General features: G+C 39.7%; 1 protein-coding gene across 5 annotated transcripts in view; it reads left to right on the top strand.

The window, feature by feature from the left end:
• The first annotated feature begins 1,486 nt into the window (after window positions 1-1,486).
• The window catches only part of PTAR1 (protein prenyltransferase alpha subunit repeat containing 1), a 28,669-nt gene continuing 11,244 nt past the window's right edge, over window positions 1,487-18,911 (top strand). For 3 of the 5 annotated variants that reach the window (XM_062513428.1, XM_062513430.1, XM_062513429.1), the window contains exons 1-3: window positions 1,487-1,572; window positions 7,125-7,294; window positions 14,006-14,072. In XM_062513428.1, the coding sequence (XP_062369412.1) occupies window positions 1,487-1,572; window positions 7,125-7,294; window positions 14,006-14,072 (323 nt within the window). The remainder of the gene's footprint in view (window positions 1,573-7,124; window positions 7,295-14,005; window positions 14,073-18,911) is intronic. The other 2 variants (XM_062513431.1, XM_062513432.1) reach the window with 1 other exon arrangement.

The following is an 18,911-nucleotide window of genomic DNA, read 5'->3' on the forward strand; positions in this document are numbered from 1 at the left end:
TTCAATAATCACTCCCAAAAGCTACTATAAAGTATCACGTGCAATATTAATACCAATGCCCACCTTACAAGCTGTAACAATGTATATAATTGCTAAGATGTACAATTTAGATAGCTTTCAGTATGACATTTAAACAACAATAGCAATTTAATATTCTGTCCTCTTCAAAAGGTATGCATGAAGTCATACAGTATGTCAGCTTATTACACAATTCTGAAGAACTACTTGTTGCAACTTTTGAGCATTAGTAGTTTTGTATCAATTTTCAGTACTTCAAGAGCTTTGCATTGTTATGATTGATTTTCACTTGTACCCAATACTAAAACTAAAGAACACCAAAGCCCAAACCCATCACAAAAACAAAAATTAGACATTTAATCCAAAGAGTATTTTTGTCATGATTAATGATATCTTAAAGATGTTTCATTTAGGTCTAATTCACCAAAACCCTTTAACAGAAGTACAACAACAAAAACCCAACCTAAACCAACCTCATAGCTAGAACTATTTCAGTCACTTAATTCCCAGACTGAACTTCAATCTGCTGCTTTTCACAAATGATTCAAACCCATACACAAACAAATTGCACAGGACAAAGTGAGAAGGCAGTTAGCCAGGAAAGGTATACCGCCCATTACATAAAACTGACTTAGTCCTTTTCAGCAAGGCAAATAGGCATAAGTTAAAAATTCGGAGTTATGCTGAACACAGCAACCTAAGCTAATTTGGAAAAACAATTTGCCTTTTTCAGCTGAAAATATCTCCCAATACTCACCAAGTGTTGCAACATCTTTCCTCATATTTGTATTTTTGCTTATTTGACATCCAGAATGTATCCATTTGCTTCAATAATTTTAGACACCACACATCATAAAAACTGTGTACGTGTGTGTGTGTGTGTAATAAAAATAAATACATTCTACAAAGTGAATGAAAACCTGGAAGATCAGAGACATGTAACACAATTACCTGAAGCCAGCATTATTTGGTCTAAATTTTTCAAATTAATGTATGGGCTATTAAGAAGGCCCCACAAAATGTCCCATACGCCATTTAAATTTTTAAGGAGAATATATGGAAGGATCTACCAGGCCTCTTGAGGGGGGAAGGTAATGATGAAGCTTATGAAGATGTGACACTGCAAGCTTTCATATTAGAGACAAATCGCACACGGTTAACGCTTTGTAAATATATTAATTTCTAACGATAAGGAAATACTTAAGTTACGGTCCAGAATTACAACCGCCCCTTCGCATTCAGCCTTGAAGATAAGCGCTCCTCTATCTCTTGGGACTCAACAGAAGCCATACACACAATGCTTATCTTTCAAACCACCGCGGCCTGGCACGGCTCCTGAAAGCACACAGGCACGGAGCCATTCCATCCCGCTGGGACACCGGGCCCGCTCCAGCCCAGCCCGGCCCGGCCGCGCCCCGGCACCGCCCCGCGCTGCCCCGGAAGCGCTCCCGCCGCCGCCTGCGGGAACATGGCCGAGTCGCCGGAGGAGGTGGCGGTGCTGGTGCAGCGGGTCGTGAAGGACATCCGCAACGCCTTCCAGCGGAACCCACACATGTGAGTGCGGCCGGGGCCTGGCGGCGCGGAGGGAGCGCGGCCCGCGCTCCGGCCCCTGCGCGCTCCGCGGCCGCCGGCGGGCGGGGTGCGGGTCCCGGCGGGGCCGAGCCGGGGCCGTGGCCGGGGCCGAGCCCAAGGTCACGCCCTGAGAGGCCGCGGGGACCGGCCGGGTCTCCTCCGGGCGGAAGGGCCGGCTCCGGGCGGCTCCGGCAGCACCTGTGCCTCGTTGGGGTAGGGCGCCGTGTCCCTGTCCTCGGTGCTCTCCTGCCGCCGCCGCCGCTTCTCCTGGACTCGCTCCGGGAGCCTGAGCCGCTGGACGCCGGTGCGGCCCCGTCCGCGGCCCGGCGGCGAAACGTACCGAGCCATGGAAAACAGCGAGGGCTCCGCAGTCGGGAAGCGATGAATATGTTTTCAAAGGGAGGTTGCTGAGTGACCTCTCTCTGAACTCGATGTTCGGCTGTGTTAAACTCGCCGCGAAGTTGGGATGGGGTTCAGCCTTCCCGGCGGGTGGGCCAGCCCTCCCTATCCCCCCAGGGTTGTGTCTGCTTGGAGCACAGCTCTGCCGATGCAGGGAGCAAAGCTTGGGATTGAAGCACGCTGAGCTGCAGCTTTGCACACGCAGAGCGGTGTGGTGAACGCCACCTTCAAATCCGTATCTGGTGGTAGAAATGCCAATGCTTTTCACTATGTATTGTTTTGGGGAAAACAGAATGACTATGAAGATGCAAACCACAGTGATTGCTATCTTGTGACAATCAGATTTATCTAGCAATCTGAGGGGAAGATGGTCTGTTTTATTCTTTAGTGTTGTTGAAACCTTGAGACCTTGTTTTAAGTGCCTCCCATACTTCTCTTTCCCAGAATATATTTCCCAACCTTTAAGACACAAACTAGGGAGGTATCCATCAACCTATATGCAAGCTCCATGTTGGTTATGGCACATAAGGTAGCACATAATGAATGACAGCTTTCTAATTTAAGTGAGGTGTATTTGTGTCAGCTGGAAACTCTGCAGTCTCTGAGGTGGTGGCCTATTAATCTGTTCCAGAAAGATAAACAATTGCATAGGAAAATTTTATTTTTTACCCCTTTGCTTAACAAGAGGAGATTAGAGTAAGTACCCTCATGTTTCTCTAAATGTAGTAAGCAATTTGGGTGGGTGGCCAGGTTTTAAAATGCAGCATATGGATGCTGGTTAAAAAAAGGCTGCTTTTTGCCTTGAAGCTTCATTTTTAGGATGCGAAGCATAATGCGCTGTAAACGGCCAGTATTTATGAATGAATGTTCTGATTTTTTTCATAGTTCCCACTCCTCTGCCAGAACTCTTTATTGGGCGCAAACTTTGAGATGGTACTTTTGAAGAATTTGCTGCTACTGCAATTTTCTTTCATAGATGCAACCTCAAAGATGAAAGTAGGCTGCAGGAGTTGTGTGTGCTGAGACTGATGCACTGTGACATTCTTCACATCAAAAGCACAAGCTGCTGCTAGTTTATCGCTCAAAGTAGCAAGAGTGACTGCCTTGCCTGTTGTATTTCTGAAGTGGTTGAAACTACTTGAAATGGGACTCCGCAGGCCAGTGGAGGCTGTGTGCCCTTGGCTGTGCTGCCTCTGTGCCTCTGGAGCACCAGGCTGTAGCCATGCTGGCTGGGTCTTTTTGTGTATCTGCATCTTTCCTTCTGCTGCTGGCCAGTTCCTGACGGGTGGTATCCTAAATTCAATGTTTTACAGATCCAGGTTTGAATTATTTTACATGGGAACTGCCTAGCTTCACTGAAAATAAGGAATCTGCTCTATGTGTGATGTTCCTATTCACTTACCATATTTTTGTCCCTTACTTACCTCTTTTCCAGTATTTATTGACCCTTGTCAATGGCTGCTTGTACACCTACCCACTTAGCATCTGTCAGAATGGGTGTTTTGTTTTGGTAGGTTCATAATTCCCTAAGTTTTAAAGCACTGAATAGTGTGTAAAAACGAAGTTTTAGACTAAATGTATCATAGGGTTGATGATTCTCTTTTTTTAATTTTAAATGAACTTTGCAGAAAGACTATTTTTTTAGGATGAGCTTCTAACTAAATATACAACTCAAAATCCTTTTTGCCTTTTCTCTGTAATAGCTCAATTTATTTTCAGTTGTATAAGTGTGTCAGCATGGTAGTTTACTATTTTGTAAGGCTTCTTTTAAATTTTCAGGGAAGTATTTTACCCAATCTTCCAAGCACAGGTCTTCATAAAGTCACATGCATAAGCTATCCCACTGGAATTGAGCAGATCATTAACAGTGAACAGATGAGTGTATACTTTCTCTTGGAACTTTGCTGTTCCTTTGCATGTAAAGTGAAGTAAGCAGATGAGCTTGTCAAAGAATGCATGAATTTATTGGTCATAAGTGTCAAGATGAACTCTTGAACTAGATGATAGCACAGCATTTGTGTACAAAATCTGAGGATACTACTTACATTCTGCCAAGAGAGGTTGGGTTATTTTAAAGATGATTTTCCAGAAGAGAAATCGGAGAAGGTGGAATACCTAAAGTTGAAGACCCATAATGGAAATGTCACACTAAATGCTTCCTCCCCTAGCTGTTCTGTGGTATTATGTTTTTTTAACAGAGTGAATTTTTTTTGTATTATCATGGCTTTAATAGTTTAAAGCAGATTGGCTAGGGTTTATTGAACAGCTGGATCAACAGATTGGGACTCTTGAAGCAGGTCCTGCAATGGCTTGTCAGTACTGTTCTGTCCTAACTAAGGTTTGCACTATGGACCAGGTCTGGATTTTGCAGCTCCAGGGTTTCACAGATGTCATTTTGCACATGTTCTCTGGTTTCAGCTCAGGTTGAAGAAGCTGCAATGGTGGAAGATTTCATGACAACTCACCTAAAGCCTTCCACTACTCTGACTGTTTCCACAGTGTGTTTCTGGAATATGAACTGATGTGGTATCCTGTAAATATAGAAGTAATCTGTGAAAATTTTGGAATGTGACTGTAGTGCCTGCTTTGAGGAAAATAAATATAAAAGCACTAAATAACTTCTAAACTTCAGGAGACAATATCAGAAAATTGGGAAATCTTGGAAGAGAAATTAAACCTTATTTTAGGGTAGTGATGAAAATACTAATGAGAAGCAGCCCTCAGTTGGTGTCTCTTTCAGTATTGTGAGCATCTGGCACCTGTCACTGGACCTAAATGCAGGCGTTGACCATTCTGTAGTGAGTTTGGGCAGTCTTATCATATAAACAGGCACCGTGTCCATAATATGTCCAGGAATGTTTTACATTGTCAGTCACTTAATTTCACAAGCACTAATTCAGCAGTGTCTGCATGTGAGTCCTGCTGCAGGTCTGGAAATGAAATGATCTGGAAATGAATGTCTGGAGCAGATATTTCAGGCATTCTTGAGTAGTGTCTCCTGGTCAGCTTGCTCTGTTGCTTGGTCCTTCTGAAGATCTCAGGGACCTTCAGAAGGACAAATAGATGGTGCCCTGAATAAATTGTTTTGTGAGGAAGGCACCCCACCTCAGATAAATCTGCATCCCTGATATTTGGCATTGTGAATTTTGTTGATTCTCAGGAACTGAATGCAGCGTGATTCTGAACCATGTGAAATTACCAAAAATGATACCAAAGTGTTGGAGAAAAGATTGTTACCAGATGACAAATCCTGGTTTGCATCTCTGCAAAAGCTGAGATACTAGATAAAGCAATTTTTGTATTGAACTATACCTTGGTACATTTCAGTGTGCCATGGGTCTAGTCCTCTGGTAGTTTTGGCTACCAGTGTGCATTCTGAAGTATTTCAGGCTGACTTGTCAGTTTTGTGCAAACTGTGCCCATCATTTTGGTGTGTTGAAAGCAGTATTGTGAAACTTAGCTCACCCAAGTCAGACTTCTTGCATTTGGTAACGAGTAAAGGTGTGGATGTTTGTTTTGTGGGGTTTTTTTCTCTCCTTGCTGTTTACCTTTGGTATACTGTTTTAAGTTACAGTTGGTAAGTTCTTATGGTAATTCACAGAGTTGATTAGCCAAGCAGTGTCTGCATCTTTCCTTGCTTTTGGAGACTTTCATGTCCCAGTATGCAAGGCCAGGCAAAGTTTGGCCAAGGACTGGGTTTAGCATTCATAAAAGAAAGACTCAGCACTATGTACAAACTTCAGGCTGTTAAGATACTGTGTTGAAAGAAGCTGACTGGAATGTCATTTTAGGTTTAGTCTTGCTTCTTCAAGCTTGTGCTATGTGGAGCAGCACAGGTAAGAGTCTCGGTTTAATACCCATTTCTTGCTTTTAGTGGGGTAGGAGAATGCTTTTTTCCTCTCTCTGTTTTCTTCTCTCAGCTGAGGCTGACCAGGGAAGCTAAAGGGACCTGAGTGTGTATTTGGAGACAGAGCCACATAATTTGCAAGTGTTTCACCTTGAGTTCGCCTTACTTGTGTTTTCTGTAGCTTGTGATATATGCTGTGATGTACGGAAGATCAAATATATTTTCTGAATAAGCCAGTGTTTTCTTGAACAAGCACACCATGCCACTTTTGATTACCTTAGTAATAGTCCAGTGAGGACACAGAACTAAATCAGCATGCTCAGAGTACCCAGTAATAAATTTTATATGAGATAATTGAGTTCAGGTTGAGGAGCTAACATTCGAGTGTATCTGTAAATCTTGTATTAAGAAGACTTAAGGTGGAGAATTTGTTTTCTGAGATCACAAGAAATTTTTTTGTGCTGTGTGAGATCTGAGGATTTTCCTCTTTAGGAAACAATTTTTTTCCATTGAATGGGAGCTTTTGGAGAAATTATGCATCATGGAAAGTATAAAATAATGTTGCTTTCTGTCCAGACAAGTGTGAATTCTTGATAAGCTGGGTTTATTTTTAGGAAACAGCTGAAGCTGCTCTTCAGCATTCTAGAAAAACCTGATGAAAAAGTAAGATATGGTACAACCCATTGAAACTAAACAGCTAAGTCTCTCCTGCTTTGTTTGCTGATACAAATGCTTGTCTTTGTCACTTTAAAGGCTTAAGTTTCTCATACTGTGTTATGATCTGATTAGACTGACTTCTGTGTCTCAAATCTTCCTCCTGTTGATCATGCTGCCTTGCATAAGACAATGAAAAATGGGATGTGTGGAAGTGAGCGTATTCTTCTGTGTGATCTTTAGTTTCAGAGCACCTGGTCACACTGCTGCAGGGCACACCTGAGTAGCTTTTGGTCAGTCAGGTGCCTGTACTAATTAGCACATTCTGTTTCTCTTGCCAGAGCAGTTGTTACAGCTCTGTCACATATTTATTACAAGACATTGGGTGCTTGTGTTGATTCAGCTGAGTTAAACTGCTTGGATGATAGTCTAAATACAGAAAAAATGGGGCCTTCATAATTTACGATCTTTGTGAAAATTAAATGAAACTTCTCAGAATACAGATTTCAGCAAAGATGAGGAAAAAAGATGATGGAATGTTTGGTTGGGAAGCATTGCCAGCATGCTCTTTTGAGAAAAATAATTGTCACCTACTGGAAAGAAGCTTAATTTTATTTCTTTCTGTTTTTTTAAGAGATGAAATTGGACTAATACCCTGCCCTGAAGCCAGATATAACCGGAGCCCTATTGTCCTGGTAGAAAACAAGCTTGGTGTGGAGAGTTGGTGTGTGAAGTTTCTTTTGCCATATGTCCACAATAAACTTCTTCTCTACAGACAGAGAAAACAGTGGCTGAACAAGGATGGTAAGTTCTGAGTTGGAGAAAAGTGTATTATGTGATTTTTAGTGCACATTTTTTATTTATCGTAAAATCATTTGGTTTGGGAAAGAGCTCTAAGATCATAAACCTCACACTGTGAAGTCCAGCACTAAGCCATATTCCTAACTGCTGTGTTTACATGTCTTCCAAAATACCTCTGGGCATGCTGACTGTCACTTCCTGGGCAGCCTGTTTCAATTTTGACAACACTTTCAGTAAGGAAATTTTTCCTTATAACCAACCTAAACCTTTCCTGGTGCAGCGTGGGACCATTCTCATCTGATTGTTTCTTACATGTGAAAAGAGATTGATGCTGATCTGGCTACAATCTGCTTTTATGTAGTTTTGGGAAGAGTAAGATTCCCAGAAGCCCCCTTTTCTCCAGGCTAAACACCTCCAGCTCCCTCAGCTCCTCTTTATAAGACTTGTGCTCCAGTTGCCCTTCTCTGGGCTCACTCCAGCACCTTGATGTTTCAGTGAGTACATGGAGATGGTCACTGATGTAATCCTCCTGGCCATACTATTGTGATTCAAGCCAGGATACTCTTGGCCTTCTTGACCACCTTCTTGACACTGCTGGCTCATGTTCAGCTGGTTCTGGCCAGCACCCCTGGGTCCTTTTTCACCAAGTATCTTTCCCCCAAGCCTTTGGTGTTGTTGTGATCCAGGGGCAGGACCCATCAGAACCTCATACAAGCAGCCTCAGCTCTTCAATCCAGTTTGTCCAGATCCCCCTGCAGAGCCTTCCAGCCCTCCAGCAGATCACTCCCACCACAGTCGTGTAATCTGCAAACTAACTGAGGGTGTACTCAGTGCCCCTGTCTGGATCATTTACCCTTTGTAACAGCAGTTTAACCTGCTCTGGAAAAAATGGGGTTTACTGAGGAGAACAGGCTCTGGATTGTGCATCTTAACTTAAACAAGTTTAGGGTCATTTCAAAATAAAATTTCTTTCTCTCTTGCCCAGACTGGAGAGGTTAGAGACAGACAACTTACTTCAGTGAGTTATTTGAAGAAGTGATGTTAGCTGATACAGAAGGAATTTTCTCCAATTTTCCTGAGTAAAAAGGAAAATGTGATGATATATATAGCTACTGTAAGAAATGAGTGCAGTTTGTTTCAGATGTTGAAGTACCAGAAGTCATGAGATCTTAGAGCTTGGTTAAGTTTTATTTCCTTTTTCATCTCTTTGTTTTGGTCTGTTTTTTTAGTTTAACTTGTATGCAAAAATCTTTTGCTTATGTTCTTTAAAAAATTCAAAATAGAGAATTATGAGTAGGTGTGACATAGGAGGTATTTGGCTGCTTATAAGGTGTCCTGTTCAGAGTAAGAATGAAAAAGAACAACTAGTTTATGAAGCAAGTTTTTTGTTTATTGTTGCAGCATCTTCTATATAGCAGTTGGAATAAAGAATGTTCTTATTCTGGGCTTCTCAGTGTCTTATTTCTGTTTTGTTTTGTTTTTCTTTTAGAGATTTCTTTCTAGTATCTTTTACCTGCTATGGTATTTTTCACATCCCTCAGGAAGAGGAGTGTCTGTTCTGTTGAAGAGCGCCCTGTGACCACTCACAGAGTTGAGATGTTTAGTATCTCTCATGCAACTGGGTTGCAGTTTTGGATTGTTACTATATTTTATTTCTTTTCTGTTTAAGTGTAATTAACCTACTCATAGAGCACTGACTGTGTCCATTTTGCTTCAAAATGTGTGGGATTGCCTTCCCCTCCTGAGGCATACCAAACAGCCATGATTCATTCAGTGTGTTGATTGCAGCTATAGCAAAGCCAATATCCCTGGCTGCTTTATGCAATAGTGAATTAAAGAATTATGTTTTAAATAGTGGGATGGCAGCATTCATCTGGTGCAGATTCTAGGACTTAGTCATAACTAACACTGTACTACTTGCTGTTACTACTAGGTAAGTTTTGAGAGGAGGTCTGTGTAGATGAGGAGATGAAGTCTTTCCTCCCTTGGTATCTGCTTTTCTCTTCTTTAGTATCTTATTGCTGTAGTCTGTTTCACTTTGAGTGGATGGAGCCAGCTGTGCAGTGATGCTCATTAAAGTGTAGTGTATGGCACAGTCAGGTGGTGTTGATCAGGTCTGTAGATGTGCACTTGAGCTTCTTTTGCCTTCAGAGATGATACGGTAAAAGAAGATTGAGGTCGTTAGTGGATCTTGGAATGGGAGCATTCTTAAGGCACAGAGTCTTGCCTGCTTTTGTCTGCCTGATGGTGGGGTCTAGATTTGTTAGACACACTTTGATTCCATATTACAAACATATGGATGTAAAGGCAGATCATGACAGGGAAGAACCCATTCTCCTGGCAACAGAGTCTTCCAGTCTTAGCTGTACACCTTAGGTGTTGTTAGAGTAACAGTGCACTGGCTTGATCCTTGGAATTAATTACCCTTCAGAAGAGTAGCTGCAAGAACTTGAAGTGTTTTCATGTGTTGTTGGGTATGACTGACCCATTGGTTATGTTTTATTTTTGTCTAACAGATTTTCTGTGTGTATTTGTATCATTGTGTTTCCCATACTGCTGCAAGAGGGTTGATATTTTGTCATTATGTGATCATTTATGGAAAATACTTTGTGGACTTCATAAATTTTATATTGCCCTTTGTTTTTTTTATTTTTACATAATTTATTCTCTTGAATGTTTTTTCTCATTACAGACATACTTAAAATACTCTCTTCCTAGGGTATGCGTATTGCTAACATAAGTAACTTCCATTTCTTCTTGGTCTTTGTGGTTTATGTTTGGACCTGTTAAGACCAGGATAACTTTTTGATAACTGCCACCAACCTGTTGCTACTGATTTATTCAGTTCTGATAAAAACTGGTGATTGTGACATCATTCCAAATTTGAAATCTGTAATGCAGACAATTATATGATTCAATAAACAGAGCTTTAATAAAGGGAATGTAGTTAATGTTGACTGATACATACCTAAATATGGACTTCAGCATTTGAAGAGTTGAACCCACTAGCACAGGCAATCTTAGCAAAACTAGTGGCTCTCATTGCAGTGCTTTTGGAGGTCTGAGGTAGGAGTTTGTGATGTGTATTGTTATTATGCTGCAGATCTTCAGCTGGGAGACTTCATTTTGGTCTCAAGTGTTACTGTAAAGTCTAACCGTTAAAATTTCCACACAGAGAACTTCATGTTTGAAGCCTAACTACAGCCATTGAGATCTGTGTCAGATTTTTGGGTGTCTGAAGACAGCTGATAGCCATTACCTGTGTGCTAGCACCCTGCTTCAGTCATAGCAGTGCAGGTGCTTTTTTGTTATGCTGTCACACCTGCCAGAGCCCCGGGGACAGTGTCTGCAGGCCTCTGCTTCCCTCACAGGTGAAACCTTGCAGAGCCCTTCCTCTTGAAATGTAGCTCAGAAAACTGTCAGTGAATACTGCACTAGCACAGATTTTCGGCTAGTGCCTGCAACTTGCTTGGCTTTCTTTTGAAAATGAAACTCCATTCTGTTTTGTCTCTTCAGTTGCAAAAGTCAGTTTCAGATGTGTGACAGGAGGGGATCTACAACATTTTCATGTCTGTTGAGTTTTTCTGTAACAACTGTAGAACACAGTCAGGTCCTTCATGTTAAAACCCTGTTTTGTAGGGGAGTTTCGTATGTTTTACCATGATTGAGTTTCATATTTGATAAAAGTTTGAGCAGAAACTCAACTGCTGTGGTAGAGAGAATGAAGGCAGAAGTCATTCCCATTTGGGCTTGTCTCTAAGGTCTCATAGGTATGTATACTCTGTTGTTAGATGTTTTGGTTTTCTCTTAAGTATTCTCAAGGATTTGACTCCAGATTGCTTTTGTAGATGAAAGTGCATGCTTGGAATTTAGTAGAGTAGTTATTTTCTTGTGCAGAAAATAGTAAAGAGACAGATTTGTCTATTACTGCTTCAGAACTCAATTGTATATTCTGTTGACACATGTTGTAATTGGTGATAGCAGATGTGGTCTCCACTAACCTCTTCTGTTTCGTTTGAGTCACTGTAAGCAATTTAAAATAGAACAGAGAAGAAAAACAGGATACTGATTTAGGTGTCTGCTGTCAGATGTGGTATCTGATATTTTTTGATAGGATCCTGGAAGAAGGAAGTGCTTTATAGTCATTCATTGATAGGTTAGCAACACAGATGTTTAATTTAGTTACAGTTTCTTTTGAAGACTTGGAACCCAGAATCATGATTGCTCCTCCTGCTTATTGTTTGAGTTTAGAAATCTAAATTTTGCAATATGTTTTTATCCTTTCTCCAGTATTTTTATGCACGCATTTATGCATGCATACTACTTATGTCAAAATGGTTTTCTGAAATTGCTACAAACTACTCCCAAAATATCTAAAAAACTGGATACAGCCATTTTTAAAGGTGAGCTTAAACCATATTGTTTTATTTGTGCTTTTGCAGCTGGGGGGACTTTGATATGCAAAAGGACGTTCAGTGTGAGCACCTGTAATGCAGTAGTTTGCCTGAAACATATCTGGTAGAAAATAATTTAAAATTGTAAATCAAAGGTGTTGGGTTTGGTACTGACACGGGAATAATTGGCAACTACTATCATTGTGTGCCAGATGTCATAAGACTTCCTATTAAAAAGTGGCTCAGAGGTTATTAAATTGTGCTCTTTTTCTATTGAAAAGTGGCTTAGAGGTTACTAAATTATGTAATTTCACATCTCTGGCTCAGAATCCACACTTCATGAATCTTCATCTGTTACATCAAAGAACAGTGACATGAAAGAACTTGGAGATTACTTGGAGATCTCTATTACTTGGAGATACTCTTTTTATCTTCATCTTTCTTTTGATAATGTTTGGAATGCAGTGAACCTCTATAATGGAAAAATGGACAAAATGCCAAGAAATTTGTGATTGGATGCTGTTATAGACCTTTGGTATTACCAGAATGGTCATACTAACTGGGAATCATTACTAAAGCTGTATTGTTCTAAGTAGATTTTGAAAATATTTTCTGAGAAGTATTCAAAAGACTGAAATAGGCTATAATAAACTTTTTCTTGATGTGCATATAGCATGTACAGTGGTAGTACTTAATAATTAATAAAACCATTATTGTAGGTAAAACGGAAAATGTACATGAAACAATCTCAGCTTACAATTTTAACTATACCTTCTTATAAAAATGATGTTTTGGTAAATGTTCCAAACTAATTTTTGAATATAAAATTGAAACAGTAGCCACAAAACAGTTAGCAGATGTTTAATTTTATGTATGTTTGATTTTGTGAGTAATCCTGGTTATTTGAATTGGGATAGTCAGCAGCATAAAATTAAATGGGTGTTGAAATACTTTGCTGGTTCAGGAATTGGGTAAACCAAGGAATAATATTTGTACACTCAGGCAGCTAGTTAGGAAGAAGCTTTGCACGTATGAGAAGTAATTATTCCTTGGCAGCAAAGAGGGGTTTAGCTAAAACTTGTGAAAACAGAAAGTTCCTTCCTTGAGACACTTTTCAAAACATTACATCTTAGTGCAAAGTCAACAGTACCCTAAAGAATCCCTCCCCCCCCCATCACCCCTTGCACTATACAGTGGCTTAGCATGTTCCTTATAAGAACATAATGGAACACACAAAATTTTTGTTGGACATAAATGATTAGTCAGACACACAATAATGTATGAAGGTATTTAACTTTTAGATCTATTAAAGTATTGACTCTTGTTTCAAAGAAACATGAAGCTGCGTCCTTTGTGTTTTGAATTAATTTATGTCCTATTACTGTTGAATTTCTTAATAGTTCATTTTGCAGTCATATTAACTGCACTAACCAGAGGTCTGTTTCCATGAGATACCATCATTTTCTTTTTCCTTCAAATAATGAAGTACCTCTTGTTTGCTGGAAATCACCTGAAGTATGAGCTAATTAGTATGTTAAATGCAGGGTGGTTAGGGGAGAATGTAGTCAAATTTAATTGTCAGTAAAAGCTTGGGTAGTCACATTCGATTTTTATGACATAGTTAAAAAAAAGTGTACAAAGCACATAAATCTACAGCATACAGTACTTAAATACAGAGATGCAAACAGTACTTAAATGCAGAGATGCAAGCAAATGTTTTGGGTTTTGCTTTGGGTTTTTTATTGAATTCAGTCTGAAGCGCTTCACGAAGTAATTAAGGTGTTTTCTGTACAGTTCAATAGGGAGTACTTTTTAAGTTGTTATTCATAGCTGTGGTGTTTCATTTTTTGGCCCTGGGTTTTTTATAGTGTGTGTATCTTTTGTAACAGTATGGTATATGGCAGCCATCTGCAGCTCAGATTTCTTCTAAAATAGCAGGCTATATTTTACTTCTCTATAGTATTTAGAACTCTTTGGATTTTCTTTGAAGAATTCTCTGCTTCTCATATATAGTGTATGGTTAAAAATCACTGAATACTCAAAAGATTTTATATAATGATTTTTCTTTGCTGAGGTCATACTCAGTTCATTATTTTAAATAATAAAAAGCTCATTATTTTAAATAATGAGGATATGGCAGATCATGCTCCCTCTTAAATTAAGGTATCATTTCTTCTGGAATGGGAGCAGTATTTTACAGAAGTACAGCAGCCAGTAGCAGAGAGACTTTGAGGAGTGAGAGGGAGTAAGGGACTGCAGAGAGATCAGTGTTGTGTGCAAATCACTACTAATCTTAATGTCTCTTGTTCCATTGTTTTAGAGTTGATAGATATCACATGTACCCTGCTACTACTGAACCCCGACTTCACCACTGCTTGGAATGTGAGGTATGTTGTACTCAGAAAATGCCATCAGAAAACCTGGGCCTTACATGAGTCAGCTGAAAGGTTTGCTTCAAGTGGTTGTAAGTGACAAGGCAAGAACTTGTCAGCTGAGAAGTGCTGAAGGAGTGTTAAAAATCTCTTTTTTTTTCCTGTATATTGCAGATAGTTTTGAGACTGCCCATTTTTGGTTTCTGTTGTGCTGGTTGGTTTGTTTGTTTGTGGGTTTTTGTTGTTTTTGGTTATTTTTTCTTAATTGCAGGCTGATGATTACAGTGCTGCATATGAAGGAACGTTTGCACCACATTTTCAGGGTGTGTAAGTCCCACTGAACTACCATTCCTATTTTCTCCTGCAGTTAATGAGGGTAGTGCTCAACTAATGTCTGCTATGTGTACTCACTGTTCTCATTTTTAGAACTCTCTGAGTTCTTCTGACATTCCAGCCCAATTTGCTGCCACTACCAGTTCAGGCTATCAAAGCTCAGCAGATACACTACAAGAGAGGGGGAGAAGGTGTCTACCCTTTATTTCGAGCACATTTCCCCTCTCCCCCCTCCTTTCTTGTACCTGTTCGATTTAGTATAGCTTCATCGTTGGTCAAGCTTCAGAACTTGTCTAGGAGTTATAATGGAGGAGGAGCAGAAATTTACCTTCCTGCTCTTCAGGGGGTGCAGAAATAACAATTCCTTACAATTTTGTAATCTTACCACTGTTCTGTAAATTTCAGAATTGGAGGAATATTCTCTTTCTGCTGCCTGGGCAAGACTGGAGACAGTCTTAAAGCTATAGTTGCAGAAGGGCTAGAGGGCTGACAATGCTATGATAGTCTCTAGGAGTGCATTAATGGAAAACAGGACTTCTCTAGTTACAGTCTGCTACTGCAGGTGGTGCATTAACAAAATGATGTAGAAAGATGGTGGTTGCTTCTAGTTGTCTGCCCTAGTTATGGCAAATTCAGATTTTTCTTTTTTCTTCTTTCACTGCTGACATAGTTCTGAAGGATTCTTCTGTATTCTGTGTCTTTTTGTCTCTCAGGTCTAAAAAAGGGGAATGAATGTGATAGCAAGGGGGTTTACTGTCATGAAAGTGTATAGCTTGAGTAGCTTTGAAGTGGTAAAATGGAATTAGGAGCTTGTGTAAGTAATATAAACTGTTAAGTAATCTCATCTTATTGTATTATAATTGTTTTTTAGTGTATGTTTTGTAATTATTTTTTTTACTGCACATGCATTCATCCTTATCAGTCTGGCTTTTTTTTGTGCCTGACAGCTGAAAGAGTTAGCTTTTATGTGCATGAGAAGAGTAGTTCAAAGTTGTAAGTGGAATTAAAAATGCTAAGGAATATGGATGAGGATTGTTTTCGCTTTTGTGATGTTTATGATTTACCAAAACATACAAATTACTACAGAAGCTGGCCTTGTTCCCTGGACTCTTGACTAGAGATCTACCAGTCAGTCTGTCTTTGAAGCGCTGTTTAGCATCCAGAGGGATATTGTTACACAAGCCAAGCCAGTCTGTGGAGGTTACCAGCAAGCCCACTCCTGCAAGGGAACTGCTTTGCTGCATCTGACCCTGCATTGTACTTGGCTTCTGCTGGAAGATTGCTCTTTTGAAGAGGAGGCACTTTAGTTACATAGTCGTAAGTTTTAGCTTCTCTGTGAAATTACAGGTCACACTAGCCAGATGTGTGCATAATCAGTCACAGACTCGAGGACTGATTGTTCTTACAGATGCTGGTGATAAATCCTTATTCTGAGGTAGCCTGATTTGAGAACTGATTGTATGAGACTTGCACTCTGCTTGCAGAACATGATGGATCTTGCTGTACTGGTTTGAAAAGCAAAACCAGTGAGACTTAAAAGTCAGTAATACAATTTTTAATAGGGAAGAGAAAAAGGAAAAATAAAATACATGCAATAATAAAAAATAACACCACTGACAGAGTCAGAATACAACCTGATACCCTGTCAGTCAGGGTGTTGGTGCAGTCCAATTAAATGGTGGCTACAGTCCTCCTGGATTACAGATGTTGTTCAGTTGAAGCAGTGGTATTGTATAAGGTGCAGTTTTCCTCCAAAGGGTCCAGCAATGATGTGGAAAAAAGCCTGGTTCTTCCTCTGGAATCCAGTGGAAAAAGGCTGCTTTTAGCATTCTAAAGCTCAGTTTTTATCTAGGTAGGAAAGGCTTGGCTTGTCCTCCTGGCTGGAGCATCTCCCAATGGGATGATGTAATCTTATCAGTTATACAGTAGGACTCAATGGCCCATTAACAGAAGACACTTCCCACAGAGATAAGGATGACCACCCTTCTCAGATGGTAATAGAATATATCTATCTTGTATTGTAAACCAGGACAATTGGTTTCTTGTTGCTCAGATGATGTTTGTCATGCCAGGTTCATCTTGCATTCTCCATACACAAATTCACTGCTTTATTTTGAGGGGGGAAATCATCATAGACTCTTAAGCAGTAAGACTTGAGAGACTTAAGACTCTTGTAATTTATTGATTCTTTCATTGTAGACTGGAATAATCCCTTTTACATATGTGGAATTCTGCTGAAAGCTTCAGAGATAGTTGTTGCCTCAGTAGCACTGAACTTGAAGATAGGTGACAGAGAAAAGGAAATCCCTTCCTAGGAAAGGACTTGGCAGAGCTAAGTCAGAAGACTAAAATGGTGTTGTGGAAGACAAATGAACGTTTCAGCTCAGCTGACAATCTTAAAGATCTTACCTGATTAATGAAGCACAGGAGGATGCAGAACTTTAAAAATGTTATCTAGGCTAGCTAGGAATAGATGGTCTGCCTTGACTTTGTAGCTGTTCTGAACAGTTGTACTGTGCTACTACATATGTTTGTTGTTTATTTATTTATTTAAATTAGAAGTGTCTGGAAAGTTAATGAAGGGCAGGGAGTATAACCTAAACCCTGAGACCTGGTCAAGAGTAATTACATGGCAGAGGAAGACATGCTAAAGAGTAGGTGTGTCACTTTGTAGGAACTGAGAAAGAAATCCCTGTCATACTGAATGGGGTAACAGATATCTTCAGTTGTTAATCCTAAATTCAGTTATCCTGTGTTTTCAGAAGTTGAGAAGTCTTGCAAGTTAAAATGACCAAAATTTTTATGTAAGTGATTGTAAAGGAATTTTCATAAATGCCTTTGTTCTCCCTGTTATAATTCCTAGCATGTATTATTGATGAAAAGACATTAGATTACAAGACAGTCTGAAAAGTCACATTTTGCTTTCAGAGATGAATGACTCCAAATGTGTTAGTATAAGGCAAGTAAAAATTATTCCAGATTATTTTTTAAGGGAGCTATAATTCTTAAGGCTGAAACATTATCTGTGATCCACATGGCAAGAAAGTGAGCTAGAAAATTATATATCCCAAGTTGGATGTTAACTGAAAGAGCTTAGAAGAGCTTTATGTGGGAGTGTATGGTACTTCAGTCGTTCTAGTACTTGTGGTCCTTTGTGAATAGGAGAATCTCCCATTTGGAAATTATTACAGCTAAAAATGGCTTTTCTGCTACAGCAGTAAAGGTGGATTTTGTCTGTACTGTTCCTCAACTTTGCAAAAGAGGAAGTTTACTTTAAGAGTGTATGAAGCATATAAGTATGAGGCTGTTTATTTACAGTGAACGTTTTAATATAGAAGAAGCAATTTCTTCTCTGAAAGTTTAGGTTTTGGGAGGTAGGTGGCCTGGTAATCTAAATATTTGTTTGATATGTACATGTATTTGTTTTAAATGTTGGACTTAGGCTGTATTTTCATTATGTATATATTGTAAGTAATTTTTACCAAAAGATCACCTTTTGCTTTGCAGTAATGAGGCAGTTGTTCCACCTGCTCCAGTGCTGAATCTGAATCTTTCTTTTGCCTGCTTTCCAAATTTAGTGCACTGGCACAGAATGATCAGTCTGCCACTTTCAGTTGGTATATCTGAACTGCCTGTTAAAAACCAGCTAAGAGCATCCCATCTGACACATGCTGGAGCTTGGTTGAGATAAAGACAGATGTCCCAGTAGCTATCAGAAGCAAAACTTCCATAAGGATTTGTACATTTCCCCACTCTGCTACAATTTTAAGTAATGTTTGCTCACTGTTAGTGTTGCAACCATTAGCTTCTGACTGTGGTTATAAGTTTCAATTGCAGCAACCCAAAGCTAAAGTACCAGATGGAGTCAAGATTCCTAGTAAAAATTACCATGTCACACAGAAAATATGTACTCATAGAAAGGAAATACATCAATTTGTTTGTGAGATTCGGGCCATGACTTTAGGACAACATTATGTTTTCTGCATCAGACTGCAGAGGAGTTTTGCCTTCTTATTTGATAGCACATATTTTGAGAATATACTTCCTCCCATCCCATTGGGGTCTTTTGGTCAGGGAGTTGATCATCTGCCCCTCACTTACTGGTGCCATGCCTATTGTTATGATGAATCAGAAATCATTAGAAAAGACAGTGCCCCAACCCCAAAAGTGCTGCTTCTTCTTGCACTCTCCATTTTCAGTTGTGACTTCTTCAGGTTCTGGGAAATGCATGTTTTCTTTCTGCAGATGGGAACTTTGGAACTTGCTGTATCTTTACTTCAAAGCTGCTACTTACTATATTGGAGAATAGGATATGAAGACTAATGCTCTTGGAGTAACCAGTGATGGGGTGATGTCTCCAAACATGCTCAGGACGGGCAATAAGAGTTATAAAAGCTAGAAAGAAGAGGGTGAGGACAGGGAATTCTGTGTGAAGAAGATGAGAAGGCCAAGTACAGATTTTAATTTTGCTCTGTTTGTGAGAGGTACTCTAGGAAGGGTTATGTTTCATGAACATTAAGT

This window comes from Cinclus cinclus, chromosome Z (genome assembly GCF_963662255.1).
Source record: "Cinclus cinclus chromosome Z, bCinCin1.1, whole genome shotgun sequence".
Lineage (NCBI taxonomy): Eukaryota > Metazoa > Chordata > Aves > Passeriformes > Cinclidae > Cinclus > Cinclus cinclus.